The sequence below is a fragment of the Octopus bimaculoides genome, chromosome Z, assembly GCF_046866305.1.
Source record: "Octopus bimaculoides isolate indiv1 chromosome Z, ASM4686630v1, whole genome shotgun sequence".
In the NCBI taxonomy this organism is placed as follows: domain Eukaryota; kingdom Metazoa; phylum Mollusca; class Cephalopoda; order Octopoda; family Octopodidae; genus Octopus; species Octopus bimaculoides.
In genome coordinates this window covers 8930311-8950924 of record NC_142944.1, presented here as the reverse complement: position 1 = coordinate 8950924, position 20614 = coordinate 8930311, and the positions used below count along the sequence as shown (strand labels likewise).

At 37.8% G+C, this 20614-nt stretch overlaps 2 protein-coding genes across 4 annotated transcripts in view; one reads left to right on the top strand and one right to left on the bottom strand.

Moving 5' to 3' along the window:
• LOC106870605 (centrosomal protein of 104 kDa) overlaps positions 1-2046 on the bottom strand; it is a 298564-nt gene extending 296518 nt beyond the window's left edge. The window contains exon 1 of one of the 3 annotated variants that reach the window (XR_016244818.1): positions 1646-1782. The gene's annotated coding sequence lies outside the window, so the exon portion shown is untranslated. Of the gene's footprint in view, positions 1-1645 lie in introns of all 3 variants that reach the window. The other 2 variants (XM_052973736.2, XM_052973738.2) reach the window with 2 other exon arrangements.
• Positions 223-20614, top strand: part of LOC106870606 (short-chain dehydrogenase/reductase 3) — a 93035-nt gene continuing 72643 nt past the window's right edge. The window contains exon 1 of the mRNA XM_089365491.1: positions 223-372. Coding sequence (XP_089221617.1) covers positions 310-372 — 63 coding nt within the window. The 5' untranslated portion in view covers positions 223-309. The remainder of the gene's footprint in view (positions 373-20614) is intronic.

Here is a 20614-nt window from a genome sequence, read left to right as displayed (position 1 = left end):
ATCTATCTATCTATCTATCTCTGTTTATCTATCTATCTCTGTTTATCTATCTATCTATCTATCTATCTATCTGTGTGTATATATATATATATATATATATATATATATATATAAACTTTGATAGGTTTCGGCCAGTATAGACCCAGACCATGTCTAACTCAATAGCACCACCTGGTGAAGTCTTTTAGTCATATATGGAGCACCATGGCCCACTCTAGCAAAAAGTTATTATTGTTGGAGACATATCTGGGTGTAGGAAGTTGGACCGGGATTTTTTGAAGAAATTTATCCAGTGAGCATTTGAATTGTATGAGATCCGTTTCCATTTTGACGTATTTTGGTATGGTATTAAAGAGAGCTAGACCAGTTGAGGTAAAGTAATTATGACGTAATGTTGCTATGTCTATTGAGTTCGATCCATCTACCTATCTACCAACCTACCTACCTACCTACATACCTACCTCCTAACCTACCTATCTGCCTGTTTATCTATCTATCCATCTGTCAATCCATCTATCTATCTATCTATCTATCTATCTATCTATCTATCTATCTATCTATCTGTCTGTCTGTCTGTCAACCAACCTATCTACATATCTATCTACTAATTTATCTATATATGTGTGTGTGTATGTATGCATATACACACACACATATATACAGACAGACAGACACATACACAAACAGACAGACACACACACACGCACACACACACACACGCACACACACACACACACATACATATATCGTCTGTAAAAACAAATCTGAAGAGAAGCACATTCTAAGTTACAACTGGCCTAATCTAACTTTTATTTATATATATATATATATATATATATATATACAGATAGATATATGCATACACACACATATAGTGATTGATAGATAGATAGATAGATAGATAGATAGATAGATAGATAGATAGATAGATAGATAGATAGACAGATAATAAATACATACATACAAACATACATACATATGCATAAACATGAATATATTTTGTGTTGGTGTATGAGTGTGTATCATGTATGGCACGCATGTATATATGTACATAGGCATGCATATGTACGTATGTACGTACGTATGTTCGTACGTATGCATGTATGTATGTATTATGTACATACATACATGCATACATATACATATGTACTTACATACACACGCACATATATGATAAATATATACACACACACATAGATGTGTGTACGCGTGTGTGGGCGCACGTAGATTGAGTGTGTGTGCGTTTGTGTGTTTACGCGAGCGCTTGTGAGAAAAAGAAAGAGAGGGCAAAGAAGACAACATGAAAACTATTATAAGTAAAAAACAAAAAAATCACCAAAGCAGAGTCGAATATATCTATATATATATTTTTTTCTTTGCATTAAACACAAGTCTCTCACCAAAGAAATCAAAAACTCAAAACATCGCGTTGGAAACATCGTAGATTACAGAAAAACAAAATTAATAGACAAAATAATGAATATATTCTAAAAGAAAAAAACAGGTAACTTTTCACAAATACAAACAAACAAAAAAATTAAACATGATTATAATTATAATATAATAATGCTGAAGATGAAACAAAATTTACAAGAAATATATCGGAAATGAAGCATTTTTAGAAAGAAATCCTAAGAAAGTTTACCTATTCCGACAAAAGTATTAAGCGCATCGTCATTGGTATCTGATGTGGCTTTGACAGGTGACAACATCATTTGCATCCTGTCTGCCTGTCTCTTTTCTTTTCTTTCTTCTTTTCTTCGCCTATCTATCTTTGGTGAGTGCGACGGACGTGATGTGGTGGTGTCTCGGGGGTTTTTAGAAAAACTCAATAGGGGTTAAATTGTGAAAGGGGATTTTAATAGTTTTGTTCTTGTTAATACTCGTTCTCTTGTTCCTTTCTTTCTTTCTTTTCTTTTCTTTTTGTCCTAAAAGCTTTGTTAAGCCAAGTTGTGTTTTAACACGATGACGTTGTCATGAAGTATTTAAAGTGTTTAATGGAATTATTTATTGCCAGAGAATGTAAGCTCGGAGTGACTACTATAACTGGGTTTTCGGTGACGAGGAAGTTTATATCATACTTTGATAGGTTTATGCATGCATGCACGCACACATGTATGTATGTATGTATGTTTGTATGTATGTATGTATGTACTGTCTGAATGTACTATTATGCTATTATGTATCTATGTATGTGTGTGTACATATATATATATATATATATATATATATATATATATACCAACTTTCTCACGTATATATATATATATATATATTCTTGTATATATGTACGTACGTATGTTTGCGTATGTATGTATGTGTGTAAGTGTATATATATATATATATATATATATATATATATATATATATATAAAGATAGATAGATATATAGATATATATATGTATGTATATAAGTACGTACGTATGTATGTATGAATGTATGTATGTATGTATGTATGTGTATATATGTATATACGTGCGTATGAATGTATTAAAAAATAATTAATTACATTGTTTCTGAAAGCACCCAAACATACGCACACACATATACACTCAACACTCGGCCACGAATCAGCGTGGGTTATAAGCAATTATAAAATATTGTTTACATAGGCAGGACTCTGTCCATAGTTGCATGTTTGTTTGTTTCCTGACAACTTAGAAACCACATTCAGCTGCTTTGATCTACACCGGTCATGCAACGTCTGGCGACGAGGATAGTTTAAAGGATCAAGTGTCGCGCGTTACTACGCGACATTTCTTATACACACAATCTTCATTGATATACAAGCTTTATAGGTTTGGTTTACTTTGGGAAACAAAACAGAAAAAAAACTTTACTACTTTCTTCTCACACTTAATTACACATAGTAGAGGATCTCTTCGTATACTAGGTATGTAAGTATGTATATGTGTGTGTGTATGTATGTATGCACACATGTGGAAGCGCAATGGCTCAGTGGTTAGGGCAGCGGACTTGTGGTCATACGATCGCGGTTTCGATTCTCAGACCGGACGTTGTGAGTGTTTATTGAGCGAAAACATCTAAAGCTCCACGAGGCTCCGGCAGGGGATGGTGCCGAACCCTTCTGTACTCTTCCACCACAACTTTCTCTCACTCTTACTTCCTGTTTCTGTTGTGCCTGTAATTCTAAGGGCCAGTTTGTTACAATCTGTGTCACGCTGAATCTCCCCGAGAACTACGTTAAGGGTACACGTGTCTGTGGGAATACTCAGCCACTTGCACGTTAAATTCATGAGCAGGCTGTTCTGTTGATTGGATCAACTGGAATCCTCAACGTCGTAAGCGATGGAGTGCCAACAACAATGTATACACACGCACACACACACACACACATACACATGTGGCCTTGTGGTTAGGGTGTTGCACACACGATCGCGTGATCATGGTTTCAGTTCCTGGACCGGCTGGTGCATTGTGTTCTTGTGCGAAACACTTCATTTCACGTCTCTCTGCGGTCACTCCGACACCCGACGTGTTGTACACAGTGCACCTGTCCAGGCAACGTCGATTTTTATGGAGTAGAGGGTCAGCTCATGTACAGCCACTAACGTAGCTAGGGATGGGGCAGTAGGGACGGTCCCACCCCGTGCAGCACACACTGGCTTTTGTGTACAACACATGCATTTTGATGTCTGTGCACTTATACAGCGTCATCGACAGGAGATTCCGTCATACAAACGTGTGTGTATGTGTGTCTACATACACACGCGCGAGTGAGTGCGTATATATTTACACATACACACACACACACATATATATTCCTTTACTTGTTTCAGTCATTTGGCTGCGGTCATGCTGGAGCACCACCTTCAGTCGAGCAAATCGACCCCAGGACTTATTCTTTGTAAGCCAAGTACTTATTCTATCGGTCACTTTTGCCGAACCTCTAAGTTACGGTGACGTAAACACACCAGCATCGGTTGCCAAGCGATGTTGTGGGGACAAACACAGACACACAAACATACACACACACACACATATCATCATCATCATCATCGTTTAACGTCCATTTTCCATGCTGGCATGGGTTGGACAGTTTGACTGGGGACTGGCAAGCCAGGAAGCCGCTATATATATATATATATATATATATATATATATATATATATATACGACGGGCTTCTTCTCAGTTTCCGTCTACCAAATTCACTTACAAGGCTTTGATCGGCCCAAGGCTATAGTAGAAGACACTTGCCAAGGTGCTATGCAGTTGGACTGAACCCGGAGCCATGTGGTTGGTAAGCAAGCTACTTACTACACAGTTGTATGTATATTATATTATATTATATTATTTATATATATACATACATGCATTATATATATAAATATATAAAATCAAAATAAGTAACAGAATTTCAAGTAGTAATGCAGTACGACCATTTCAAGCAGCTCCATTTAATTGAACAATACAATCATTACATCAATTTTGAATGCACCACTATCTTCAGCTGCACAGATATGGAATTTCAACAGACAAGATGCATTAATATAATTTTTCTTAAATATTTTGACAGAGCAAGAGGATAGAAGAAATTCATGTTGTGGCTATTGTAGCAGGAATAGCTAAGAGAACAGACTACAATTTATTTATAGAGTGGCATGGAACACAGTGGGAGGGAGGTCATAGGGTTATAATTCATTTCCAAATATTATCTATTTTTTTATCATTCAACTAAAATCTGAGACTAGGATAAAGAGCAAAAGGGAGTTGACAGCTCATGGCTGGCTATTGGTCATAATTTTTTTCAAAGATGCCCCCCACCACCCACCCACCCACAAGAAAAAGAAACAAAACTTTAGAAAAGAGTCAATTAGATAGAAGTAAATATCTATAAACGGGGTTGGGGTAGGGCTGACATTAATTCATGATGTTGTTACCAGTTAAAGGGGCAGACATTATGAAACTTAAGATGCTATAATGGGATTCAGAAAAAATATTAGGGTCTAAGTGGGAGAACGTTTATAAACAACATTATTGTGTTGTATAAGAATTGTTTTAAATTTCAGAAAAATTGATATCATAACCTAGTAAGGTAAAAAGTATATATGGATCAATTTTAAACATTAAAAGGAAGGTGATTATTATGTAGAATCAATACATCACCTTCACTTAATTAATTAACTAATTAGGTTGTCTCTATAAAGACCACTCAGACCACTTACATATGCAATACCTGGAAGGATATACATACTATCTACTAATTGAAGGTAATGAATCACAAACAGGATAATTAGATAACGATAATACCTAGACATAATTAAATAATAACGTTCAAGAAAAAGTGTGTACTGATATAAGTAGGTGTAATAGTATAAAAAATAATGCATACAGATACATGCAAAAAGGGATTTTATATATACATATATACACACACACACACACACACACACACACATATATATCTTGTCTGTTGAAATTCCGTATTTGTGCAGCTGAAGATAGCGCTGTATTTAAAATTGATGTAATGATTGCATTGTTCAATTAAATGGAGGCACTTGAAATGGTCATATTGCATTACTACTTGAAATCCTGTTACTTATTTGGTTTTTATTCACCCTACTTTGAGCTGTGCGTATAATACCAGACTGACTTGGTGCTTCGACTTAAGTACCTAATTCAATTGAATCTTAATTACCTATATAAATATATATATATATATTTATATATACATAGAGAGAGAGAGACAGAGAGAGAGAGACAGAGAGAGACAGAGAGAGAGAGAGAGAGACAGAGAGAGAGAGAGAGAGAAAGAATATCAGGGATTTAGTTCACTGTTGATCTAATGAATAGGTACGCCATGTAAGTGCTATAATCAGTCATCCGTTACGTTCCAAGCTCACAGTTGCGGCTGGAGCTAGGGATCCATAGCAGGCTTCCAAGTTAGCAGGTATATATTAGAGGAAAAAAGACAACAAAAACCAAGGCAGGACGAGTATCTCAAGTCATTTAGAATATTTAATTAGAGTAAGGTGAATTAGAAGTAATTAAGCAATTGAATATTTAATTAATCAATTAAATAGTTAATTAATTAATTATTGGATGTCTTACAACTGTTCCTGAGATATCTCAAGTGATAGATTAGCATCGCCATACACTGGGTACTCCATCATCAGAGATAAGGTGAGTATGTATGAAAGTTCTAGACAGGGAATTCACAGTTTATAAAGGAATATAGATAGAAGAGTATAAGGAGTAAAACAATAGACAAGAGAATAAAGTTCACGGCTCATCTTCTTGTGTATGGAGGTTGGTCCATATTTCCATGAAGGTATAAGGTCCTTAAGTATAATCCCAGGTAAATCTAGGCAGTATTTTGGAAGTATTTTCAATGTTGCGTTGGTGTTGAAGGAATAGATGAAGTGGTTTCACTTGATCTATATGTATGTATGTATGTATGTATGTATGTGTGTGTATGTATGTACGTATGTATAATACATTTTTAAATCTCTCAGAAAGATTTATGCAGTAGCAGCATGATAAAGTGATAGTATATTGTCACCTTAATGTGACAGTCCCATAAAAGGGAAGAATGCTACTGTTATATAGCCCTAGGAAACACCGTTTCTTGTTGGACTTGACACATTTCCTGTGTCCTTATGTTTTCAAAGTGAAGAGAAGCACCTCTACCCAGCATAAATCTCTCTGAGAGATTTAGAAATATAGTATTTCCATTTTCAAGAATCAGTGAATGTATTTTACTTGAAATGTATGTTTTCAAAGGCGAATAAGCATCGACAGCTAGCAGGTCATGTAACTCCAGACTGATGATGAGCAATGACTCTCAAAACTAGTCTCTGGATGCTGGCTTTGTTGGGTGGAAGTGCTTGTCTCCACTTTGAAAACATAAGGACACAGGAAATGTGTCAAGTCCAGCAGGAGATGGTGTTTCCTAGGGCTAAATAACAGTAACATTCTTCCCTTTTATGGGGCTGTCACATTAAGTTGACAACATACAATCACTCTATATGTATGTATGTATGTTGTGTATGTATGTATGTATGTATGTATGCATGTAGTGCAATATATGGATTCATTGACAACTGTGCATATCACACAAAGCTCTTCTAGTGGACTTGGTTATCACACCACATAGTAATCCAACAGAAGGGAGTATAATGCAGAGTTCTATACAGCTGAAATCAGTGTTGGAGTATTGGGCTAAACATGATGTTCTGGTGATCTGAAAAGCTAGCCATCTATTCTGCATTGATTTGCAAAATGTGTAGCATGCATATTGGTGCTGGAATTATTAAGTACTGGGGTTGTTTCGTTCAACTAAATATTCAAGGCAGTGCTCCTGCATGGCCGCAGTCTAATGACTGAAACAAGTAAAAGATAAGACATAAAATATACATCTCTCTATATATAAGAACAGTGGTGGAAATGGGATAGTAATGTTAATAAAGCTGTCATATGCACATGTAGTTTACAGCATAAGATGCATGGAAGGTGCTTGTAAAGACATGAACATGACATACATAGGGGAGACATCTAGGAGCATTGTGGAATGACTAAATGAACATCTGAGACAATATGACAACAAAAAACAGTCCTCCATACTCTACCAACATGCCAAAGACCAACATGGAGGCAACCCAGATCAACTTGACAAACACATCTTATCCAAGCACCCAAAAGACCCAACACTCAGACAAATACGGGAGTACGTCCTTATAAATGAAACTTCCCAAAACTAAATAGGAAATATACATAGTAGATATGATACTCCCATACCCACAGTTTACACAGGTAGAGTAGAATAGTTAGTGGGCTGTTATGTAGATAGATGTATGTATGTATGTGTGTGGGTATATATGTGCATATGTGGATATGAAAGTAAACAGATCAACATACAGATGGAGAGGTACATAGGTTATATGAACAGACAAGCACACATATGCAAATGGACACTGAAACACGTAACCATATATACACACACACTTTACTTCACACAAGGACACATATAGAGACACATGTTCACACATGTGGAGATGCACATCTATACATACCAATACAGTACATAGTTGCAACACACACACACAGACACACACACACTCAGACATACACACACAAGGAGACAGGTACATACATATACAAACACACACACACATACATAAAAATACACAAGCACAGACACGCAAACACATGAATATGCAGAATACATGCATACAGATGCACACACATACATATATACATGTGCATACACACACATATATACATACACACACATGCATACATACATACATACATACTCTTTACTCTTTTACTTGTTTCAGTCTTTTGACTGTGGCCATGCTGGAGCACCGCCTTTTAGTCGAGCAAATCGACCCCAGGACTTATTCTTTAGAAGCCTAGTACTTATTCTATCGATTTCTTTTGCCGAACCGCTGCATAGGCACACACACATACACACTGACCTACACACACACACTGACTCACACACACACACTGACCCACACACACACACTGACCCACACACACACACTGACCCACACACATGCGCACAAACAAACAAAAAGGAATGCAGTGTAAATAACGGACGGAGTCAAGACTATTGAAAAGGTTGCAGGACGCAACGAAAATTTTAGGAAAATAAAAATAAGGCATAAGTGGAAATTTTACCAGTGAGTGTATTAAATTATAAGGCTCAAAAAGAAAATGACTCTCCCCAGATACAACAGAATATGCTTCAACATATGAACTCACATAAAGAATCTGGCAAACCAAATCCAAAAACGTAATACATACATATGTCCTTTTAAACTCGTGATTACCTGTGTGTACATATTGACGTAGGATTGGGGATAGGGATGGGAGCTGAACTAAAAATGGGAGCTGAACAGGGAATGGGGTAGGACATGCAACTGAGAATGGGAACTGGAAATAACCCCCGCTTTTTCCAGGTATTACAGGGTAATTCAGCTAGTATATGTGTGTGTGTATATATATATATATATATATACAGGAAATTGGAAAAATTGGAAAAATGTTTGGTATTATTCATTCACCATTACATGTGTTTCATTTGGTAATAGCTGTAGTAGAAAACATCAAAGATGCTTCCCATTAAAATTCTCCAGACTGAGATTCAAATAATATTTGATTCTATCAGAGAAATTCTGAGGTTGATTTGTTTGCCTAATAACACTTCTTGGTAGTGCCCCAGCATGGCCACAGTCCAACAACTGGAACTAGTAAAAAATAAAACAAGAAATAAAGAAAGAGAGAGAGAGGTTGTGAGAGGGGGAGAGCGAGAGAGAGAGAGAGAGGAAAGCTGGTTGCAGCATGATGTCTTAGAGAGAAAGATAATCTTCCACTGTCGCCAAATTGATTCCAACAACACTTTGACAAACTGAAGATGGCATTTTATAAATCAAGGAGCGGCAAATCAGAAACCGAGGCTGTTATAGAACATAGTTTAGTTGATAAGCAGACATTATATCATGATATCAGAATACGCAGTAGATTGTGCAAGTCTGTGTACTACATACGGCTAATTATTAATAAGCGCCAAAGACATATTTGTTACTTTCTGTTTTTGTTCTTCATTTGTTTGTTTTGTTTATTTATTGTGGTGCTGGTTGTTTGGGGGGTTTTTTTGTTTGTTATTTGAGATTTTTTGTTCTAATGTTTTTTTTGTTTTTTTTTTTGCTAAAAAGCAACAGAAGAGGAAAGTGTGTATGAAATAAATAGAGGTAAAAATTGTGTGTATGTGTAGGGGGTGGGGTAAGTGTAGAGATGTTTTCCTACATGAATTTGTGTTCAGTGTGGGGGTGACTTTGTGTGTGTGTGAGTGTGTGTGTATAGGTGTGTATGTGTGTATGTGTTTGTGCTGTGTATGTGTCTGTGTGGGGGTGTGTACGTGCACAGGAAAGGGAGTCAGCATTCTCCAAAATGAAACAAAGGAAGAAAGAAACAAACACACAAATAAATGAAGGAACGAAAGGAAGGAAGGAAGGAAGGAAAGAAGAAGGAAGGAAGGAAGGAAGGAAGGAAAGAAGAAGGAAGGAAGGAAGGAAGAAGGAAGGAAGGAAGGGAGGAAGGAAGGAAGGAGGAAAGAAGGAAGGAAGGAAGGAAGGGAGGAAGAAGGAAGGAAGAAAGGAAGGAAGGAAGGAAGGAATGGTTGAAGGAAGGAAGGAAGGAAAGAAGGAAGGAAGGAAGAAAGGAAGGAAGGAAGGAAAGAAGGCAGGAAAGAAAGGAAGGAAGGAAGGAAGGAAGGAAGGAAAGAAGGAAGGAAGGAAAGAAGGAAGGAAGGAAGGAAAGAAGGAAGGAAGGAAAGAAAGAAGGAAGGAAGGAAGGAAAGAAGGAAGGAAGGAAGGAAGGAAGGAAGGAAAGAAGGAAGGAGGGAAGGAAGAAGGAAGGAAGGAAGGAAGGAAAGAAGGAAGGAAGGAAAGAAAGAAAGAAAAGAAGGAACGAACGAACGAATGAAAGAAAGAAACAAACAAACAAACAAACAAAAGAAGAAACTAGCAAATAAACAAAAACTAAAAGAAAGGAAGCAAACAAGCAACCAAGAAAGAAAGAATCAACCAACCAAAGAAGGAAAAAAGTTATTCTTAGACCCGGAAAACATGTCCAACAGAGTGGACTCCATTATAACTTACTAAATGGTTTTGTAGTGATGACAGGGCTAGTATTAGACTAACCAACTAAATACATCTGGGTCAAGCTTGACCGAACTGGCCTTATGATCAGAGGCAATCCACCTGTGATCATCCTATGGTTGTGTGGTAAGAAGTTTGCTTCCTGACCGCATGGTTCTGGGTTCAGTCCTATTGTGTAACACCTTGAACAACTATCTACTATTATAGCCTCAGACCAACTAAAGTCTTGTCAGTAGATTTGGTAGATGGAGACTGAAAGAAACCTCTTGTATGTATGTATATATATATATATATATATCTATATATATATATATACATATATATATATATATATATATATATATATATATATATATATATATGTATATATATATGTATATATGTATCATCATCATCATCATCATCGTTTAACGTCCGCTTTCCATGCTAGCATGGGTTGGACGATTTGACTGAGGACTGGTGCAACCGGATGGCTACACCAGGCTCCAATCTAATTTGGCAGAGTTTCTACAGCTGGATGCCCTTCCTAACGCCAACCACTCAGAGAGTGTAGTGGGTGCTTTTACGTGTCACCCGCACGAAAACGGCCACGCTCGAAATGGTGTCTTTTATGTGCCACCCGCACAAGAGCCAGTCCAGGGGCACTGGCAACGATCTCGCTCGAAAACCCTACAAGGCCAGTCCAGGGGCACTGGCAACGATCTCACTTGGCTTGCCGGATCTTCTCACGCACAGCACATTTCCAAAGGTCTCGGTCAGTAGTCATCGCCTCGGTGAGGCCCAATGTTCGATGCTCTTGCCTCACCACCTCAGCCCAGGTCTTCCTGGGCCTACCTCTTCCACGGGTTCCCTCAACTGTTAGGGAGTGGCACTTTTTCATGCAGCTATCCTCATTCATTCTCACCACATGTCCAAACCAGCGCAATCGTCTCTCTTGCACACCACTACTGACGCTTCTTATGTTCAGCTTTTCTCTCAAGATACTTACACTCTGACGGGTATGCACATTTACATTACACATCCAGCGGAGCATACTGGCTTCATTCCTTGCGAGCTTACGCATGTCCTCAGCAGTCACAGCCCATGTTTCACTGCCATGTAGCATGGCTGTTCGTACACATGCATCATACAGTCTGCCTTTTACCCTGAGTGAGAGTCCCTTTGTCGCCAGCAGAGGTAAGAGCTCTCTAAACTTGGCCCAGGCTATTCTTATTCTAGCAGTTACACTTTCAGCGCACCCACCCCCACTACTAACTTGGTCACACAGATAGCGGAAGCTATCAACTACCTCTAGTTTTTCTCCCTGGAATGAGATAGAAGTTGTTTCCTGTTTGTTTACAGTGTTTATTGCACCTGAACATCTGCCACATACAAAAACTAACTTTGTAGTTAATCTGCCTTTGATATTGCTGCACCTCTTATGTGTCCATAGCTTGCACAGGATACATCTTATAGAGTTACTACCTACTCCTTTACTGCATACTGAGCAGGGCCATCTACCTGAAGGGGTTTGTGTTTTATCTACCTTCCTACTTATTAGGATTTTGGTTTTTGCTAGGTTGACTCTAAGGCCCTTCGATTCTAGTCCTTGCTTCCACACCTTAAACGTCTCCTCTAGTTCTGATAGTGACTGCGCAATTAGTGCAAGGTCATCAGCATAGAGGAGCTCCCAGGGGCAACCTGTCTTGAACTCCTCTGTGATTGCCTGGAGGACTATGATAAATAAGAGGGGCCTGAGGATGGAACCTTGGTGGACCCCTACCTCTACCCGGAATTCATTGCTGTACTCATTTCCAACCTTCACCTTACTGGCAGCATCTCTGTACATGGCTCGCACAGCTCTCACTAACCATTCTTCTATCCCAAGTTTCCTCATTGACCACCAGATAAGGGATCGGGGGACCCTGTCAAAGGCTTTCTCCATGTCAACGAAAGCCAGGTACAGAGGTTTATCCTTAGCTAGGTATTTCTCCTGCAGCCGTCTCACTAGAAATATGGCATCAGTGGTGCTTTTACCTGGCACGAACCCAAACTGCATCTCATATATATATAGGCGCAGGTGTGGCTGTATGGTAAGAAGCTTGCTTCCCAATCACACATGGGCAATTGTCTTCCACTTGGGCCAACCAAAGCCTTGTGAGTGGATTTGGTAGATGGAAACTGAAAGAAGCCCATTGTTTGTGTGTATATATATGTATGTATATATGTATACATTTATGTATGTATTTGTGTGTCTGTGTTTGTCACTCCACCATCACTTGACAACTGCTGTTGGTGTATTTATGTCCCCGTAACTTAGCAGTTCAGTAAAAGATATCGATAGAATAAGTACTACGCTTACAAAGAATATGTCCTGGGTTCGATTTGTTCGACTAAAGGTGGTGCTCCAGCATGGTCGCAGTCAATTGACTGAAACAAATGAAAGAATAAAAGAACAAAGGAATATTTGTAAATTAATAGAAATCCAGAGAACAGAGATTTACATATCCTGGTTTTATTATACAGTTAATCACAAGATGTGATTAACTGTATAATAAAACCAGGATATATAAATCTCTTTTCTCCGGATTTTTATTAATTTTTTTATTTCTTCTCTGCCGACATTATACAGTCTCTATAAAGACATTTGGATTTACCAAAGTGAAGATTTACCAAGTATCGTGAAATCAACTAACTGGTGTTCAAATACATTCACTGAGCCAGCATTGTTAGCCGATAAAATCAAGCATGGTACCCACTAGGGTTATATACCCCACTTAACCAATTTTGGAAATTTACCTTTATATATATATATATATATATGTAAATACATGTGTGTGTGCGTGTGCGTGCGCATGTGTGTGTATGTGTGCGTAAGTGTGTGCGCGCATATGTGTGTATGTGTGTGTGTGTTTGTGCGTGTGTGTATCTGTGCTTGTCCCCCCACCACTACTTGACAACTGGTGTTGTTGTGTTTATATCCCCATCGCCTAGCGGTTCAGCAAAGAGTCTGATAAAATAAACGCCAGGCTTAAAGTTCTGGACTCAGCTCTCCAAGGTGGTGCCCCAGCATGATCGGAATCTGATAACTGAAATGAACAAGATATATTAGATACAATACATCCTGGACCACAGTAATGCAAAGTGTCTGCTGCTATTTTCTAGGTGAGATTCGTAGGGAGATTTCACTGATATTTCCACCAGCTTGTGTGACTTTGTAGAAGCAGAGCTGACCTTATTTGCTTGTAGAAAAATGGACTTAGTATGGATGGTGTGAAAGAAGGAGAGAAGAAATAAAATGTGATACAAAGATTAATGTTCTAGAATCTAAGCAAGACATTTTGAATATGCTAGTAAGATTTCTATGTGTCTTATTTCTGTCCAGTCCATTAAATGCAATTTGTACTTTACCTGTCAAAAGACATACCTAGATAAATAAAAATAGTATAGAAAAAGGTTTATGAGGGAGATTTTGTTGCATTTTCTAGTAGATAGAGAGATTATATAGAAAATACCACACAGGGTCACATAAATGCAGGAATGAAATTTGCCTAGTGGGGTATAAACTCAGATCTAAAATTTATTACAGACAAGATTGATTTTTTTTTCAATCTCAATTTCAAAATAAATACAGTTATATTAATCATCATCATCATCATCATCATCATCGTTTAACGTCCGCTTTCCATGCTAGCATGGGTTGGACGGTTTGACTGAGGACTGGTGAACCAGATGGCTACACCAGCCTCCAATCTGATTTGGCAGAGTTTCTACAGCTGGATGCCCTTCCTAACACCAACCACTCAGAGAATGTAGTGGGTGCTTTTATGTGCCACCGGTACGAAGGCCGGTCAGGAGGTACTGGCAATGGCCACGCTCAAAATGGTGTATTTTACGTGCCACCTGCACAGGAGCCAGTCCAGCGGTACTGGCAATAGTCTCGCTCAAATGTCCTTTCACGTGCCACCGGTACAAGTGCCAGGAAGGCGATGTTGCTAACGATCACGCTCAAATGGTGTTATTTACGTGCCACCAGCATGGAAGCCAGACAGCTGCTCTGGCAACGATCACGCTGTATGTATGAATCAAATGCATGAATCAAATCATAATAATCCAAAAATGGTAAAGTGATGTTTCAAATCAGTCCAAAAAAATTTCAGCTCTTGTTTGTTTTGTCAATGAAGTTTCTTCGATTGTGCCACCACCGTCCACCTTCTCTGCACCAAAAATTTTAGTGGATGCATGTTGCCAAACTAGTGCTGAGTATGCTAGAATCTGGTAATTACAAGTAAGAATGAGTATTGCTGAAGAGACCCAATAAAGCTGAAATATGCCCTGCATGTCACTGCACTTACCAAGATTAAACTCATCTAAACCACACATCCACAATCTGCTTTTAATTAGGATTTTAGGGTTGTCTCCCTTGCCTTTCTTTACAACTACTGTTTATTCTATTCACACACAAAGGGTGTAATTTTTATTGATCACAACCTTTACATATTCCTATTCACTTTCACACTCCTACTTAATAAATTATTCTTTTCTCTACAACACAATTGAATCTACTTTTATCATTATTCAGTGAACACTCTACCTCTTACTACCTCTTCCTTCTTCTTTTCTTTTTAATCATTCGCTTTTTTTTTAACCATAGTTTTATGAATTATTTTTTTTGGTTAGTTTTTTTTATTGCTCTGCTTGTTTTTTTTATATCTACCTTGTTATCTCATAATTTTCATTCACATACATGCATACACACACACACACATACACGCACAATATGCACATACATACATACATACATACATACATACATACATACATACATACATACATATATATATATATATATATATATATATATATATATATATATATATATATATATATATATATATATATATATATACACACACACACACACACACACACATGTACATACACACACCAGAAAGTTATCATTGGTTTCATATCTATTATTGCTCTTAGAAATAGAGGCACTTCATCAGACTTGCTAGCCAAAAGTACATAACCTCTCTATTAATGAAAGTAAGAATACAATCTTGGTCAGCATTATGGTGAAAAAAATCCCTGAAATAAAATTCTTTGAAGCAAAAGTCTTTTCTGAGAGAAACAGAGTTATCTTCCTTTGAACGGTTCCAGTTGTGTCAGAAAACGACAAGTTTATGTACTTTACCATTCACTAATCAGCAAGGAGGGAAGCCCATGTCTCCAACATGAATTTTCTATCATGAGGGCAACAACTAAATATTTCACTATTTGAATTTAAGAAGATCTCCAGATTAAGTGAATTTGTTAGGATCCTTGCCCTCTTGGCTAAGCAAAGTTTGCATTGTCTGCTTCCATTGAGGTAGTAAAGTCTATGCTGTTTCAGAAGCTTCCAGTTGATCCTGTATGGCATTCCTTCTTTTAAATGCCATATGTTGTTGACCAAAGACATTACATTATACCTCTCAGAGATATTAAAAGAGGACCTATGGATATTTAATCCCAACTTTAAAAAGCCCTCTGTTGATCCAATGTATTTTGGTGTATGTGTCCTTACATTGTTGATGCTACTGCTGCTGTTTCTGCAAGACACTACCTCTCTCTCATTAACCATGGCCAAGGAGTTTCATCAACCACTTACTGGGTACTCACTGTTAATCTTACATAACCACCCTACCTCTTACTGGGGCTTAGGGATATCCACTAAAAATTTTTACACTGGGCACACAGCTGAATGAGACCCTTAAGTCGTGTCTATTAAATAGCCATCAGTGCCAATGGGATTGCATGAAATATTTATCTATTAATCTTAGAAAGATCCTTCCAATGCAGGATTTGACACTGAGTGAAAAGGGTGCAACAAAATTTCCCTCATAAACCTCTTGTTTTTCTATATTATTTATCATACTTTATTTATCTAGGTATGTCTTTTGATAGGTGAAGTACAAATTGCATTTAATGGACTGGACAGAAATAACAAAGAACCCCGTGGTGGTACTTTCTTTTGTGGATTTTAGATCCTGGTATTTAGGAGATGTGGTCCTTAAACACATTGGCTGCCAAACCATCATTGTAATAGGGGGCTGCAGTGTCAAAAATGTCCTTATTCAAGTATAGGTTCAATATCTTGGCATACATTATTTTATATCCCTCTCGCTAATGTCAGTAAGCTCTCTAGTGAACAAAAGCACCCTAACTAGTAACCCTTTTGATATAGATGAATAAAAATACACTGTATCAAATTGGGGGAATCTTGTCCCACCTCTACTTTGATTTGTCTAAGTAACTTCATTGGTATTATGTCATTAGGAGAGATTGTGTACCCTCGTTATGTCATTGTTAATCTTTCTCAAAATATACTTACTCAACGACCTATTTTCTGATTTATCTGCGTTAAACAGGAAGCACTTGGGGTTGGAGATAAAGTTCGCTTGGTGATCTTTGACGATAGTAAAAGCATATACATACATGCATAGATACATACGTTCTTTTAAATATATATATATATATATATATATATATATATATATATATATATATATATCTTTATATATATATATATATATATATATATATATATGTATTTAATGTTAGATAATTTCTTTTTAGGTCAGCACTTATCTTGTTGACCTTTTGTCAAACACCTCTAAATCAGATACAGTGCATCTAAGATTATGTTTTATATGTACTTCTATTTGTTTTTAAGAGCCCAGAGTATGATTCAAGGGAGACTTAGCTGTTCTTTATAGCAGGTTGAGGATTACACGGAAAAAGCCTTTTCTCTCTCTGTCTCTCTACCCCCCTCTTTCTGTCTTCTCTTTCTTGTTTTTATATGTCTTTTTGCTTAGTCCTATGTCAGTTCTGATTGCGTACATCAACATTCAGAGATTAAATTCAGGTTATCATATTTCATATGGTGCATGAAATATAATGCTTAATTGTTTGCAGCTATGCATATAATGAGAAGAAAAAGCAGAAAATAAGTGACTGTATGGTAAGAAGCTTGCTTCCCAGCCACATGGTTCAGAGTTCAAGTCCCACTGCATGGCACTTTGGACAAGTGTCGTCTTTTATTGTAGCCTTAGGCTGACCAAAGCCTTGTGAGTGGATATGGTAGACTGAAAATGAACGAAGCCTATCATATATATATATATCAAGTCTGATCTTTCTTTCTTGGTTCGGCTGTCGTCCATGCAACATCGATATTCTTCCCTCTGCCTGTGAAATCTTATGTCCCTGACGTAAGGCTTTACTTCCACACACGCCAGCTTAATTTAATTCATCCTTAGTTGAAAGACACCTGTTGTTATGTCTTGTTATTTGTATTTGTGTAACATTTCTGTTTTTTTTTTTCCGTCGTTGTTTTCATATACATTCGCTGCTTTCTTCCGAGGAATCTAATGCTTTTAGCTTAGTTTTTCTTTGGGGCTGGCCAGATTGGAGCAATCTTGAGTATGGTTAGCCAAAATTGTAAAGATAATCTGGAACTCGGCTGAGGAAAGAAAAGTCTGAACGACCTATCCTTGTTTTCTTTGTATCGTCTATCTGGGTGTTTTGTCATTCCTTTTTTGTATCACCTGTCTGGATGTTTTGCGTTCTTGTCCCATTTTGTATATATATATTGTCATCATCGTCGTCGTCGTTTAACGTCCGCTTTCCATGCTAGCATGGGTTGGACGATTTGACTGAGGACTGGTGAAACCAGATGGCTACACCAGGCTCCAATCTGATTTGGCAGTGTTTCTACAGCTGGATGCCCTTTCTAACGCCAACCACTCCGAGAGTGTAGTGGGTGTTTTTACGTGTCACCCGCACGAAGGCCAGTCAGGCGGTACTGGCAACGGCCACGCTCATCTCGCTCGAGAAACCTCATGTGTCACCTGCACAAGAGCCAGTCCAGGGGCACCAGCAACGATCCCGCTCGAAAATCCCACAACAACCCCACACAAGAGCCAGTTCAGGAGCACCGGCAACGATCTCGCTCGAAGAAATTTCATGTGTCACCAGCACAAGAACCAGTCCAGGGGCACTGGCAATGATCTCGCTCGAAAAACCTCATGTGTCACCCGCACAAGAGCCAGCCCAGGGGCACCGGCAACGATCTCGCTCGGAGAAATTTCATGTGTCACCCGCACATGAGCCAGTCCAGGGGCACTGGCAACAATCTCGCTCGAAAGATTTCATAATATATATATATATACATATATATATATAGAATAGTGGTACAACAAGGAAATAGCAGTCAATAATTTTACGATGCTATAGTAAAGCTTCACTATTCTGGCAAAGATGTGTGAGGGCAGTGAACATAAAAAATTTCGTCTTACTTCTAGGAAGAACGTTAGATAAATGGACAAACCAGAAGTGGATGATCTAGTACCTTGGTCTCTTCAAATACATTTGTTATCGTAAATTTGATTAGTCTTCTTCAGCTAGATTTACCTGAACAATATATCAAATGTTACTATATCAGTGCCAGTATACTCGCCTGAATGCCTATTATGCAAAGGAGTCGTAAGTCTAAAACGTTGCTTTTTCAGAAAACATTAAAATAGTTTTACCATTCCATAGAAAAACCGTTGTACTACACTTTGATGATTTTTGATATCTTGGCATCTGAAGCAGTTGGAGATACGATAGTTTGACCAAAAGAACTGGCTATTGCAAGCAAAAATAAATATTGAAAAATGTGCATTTGGCCAAATTTGGACATGCGACAGTTTAACATAATACCAATGATATATATGTGTGTGTGACTCTGTGTGTGTGTGACTCTGTGTGTGTGTGACTGTGTATGTGTGTGTGTGTGTGTGTGTGTGTGTGTGTGTGTGTGTGTCTGTCTGTCTGTCTATCTGTCTGTGTGTGTGTCTTTGTGGTCTGTTTGGCCCCCACCACTGCTTGACAACCGGTGTTGGTGTGTTTATGTCCCTGTAAATTAGTAGTTTCAGTAAAAGCTATCAATAGAATAATTACTAGGCTTAAAAGTATCCTGGGGTTGATTTGCTTGACAAAAACCCTTTAAAGCAGTGCTCCAGCATGGCCACAGTCAATTGACTGAAACAAGTAAAAGATAAAAGATGTGTGTGTGTGTGTGAGAGAGAGAGAGAGAGAGAGATTTTGTCTGTGATTGTGCTTCACCATGGTTCGACAACTGGTGTTAGTGTATTTACATCCCTGTAACTTAGCGGTTTAGCAAAAGAGACTAATACAATAAGTACTAGGCTTTAAAAAACGAAAAATATTCGGGTCAATTCATTTAACAGTCATCACTGAGGCATACATTGTATTACTTAGCCATACTGTTTTCAAACAACCAGTTTTAATAACCAATGGGGAACCAACAGATAAAATCAACTGCAATGGATCTATAATGATGTATACTTTGATTAATAAATACGCCGGGCGAAATGCTAAGTGGTATTTCGTCTGTCTTTACATTCTGAGTTCAAATTCTGCCGAGGTCGACTTTGCCTTTCATCCTTTCGAGTTCGATGAATTAAGTACCAGTTGCGTACTGAGGTCGGCCTAATCGACTGGCTCCCCACTCCCCATAAATTTCGGGCCTTGTGCCTAGAGTAGAAAAGAATATATATATATATATATATATATATACATGTGTATAAATGTGCACACACACACACACACACACACACACACACACAGACTTTACATTGTAAATTATACACATATTATATTATACACATATAAAGCTTGAAACACGTGTACCGCGGAATCCTTTGTAGTTTTGTTGTTATTTTTTGGATTTACAATTTATATATATAGATAGATAGACAGACAGACAGACAGACAGACAGACAGACAGGCAGGCAGACAGATTGATAGATAAGATATAAATATATGTACCTACAGACATGATGGCTGCAAACTCGTGTTCAAGTATTGTCATTGCCTGATTGAAAGTCTCACATGCAAAGACAACGACCAGCCATTTTTGTGCTATGTCATACTTTTTTTTCAAGCGAGGGGAAAGGATTT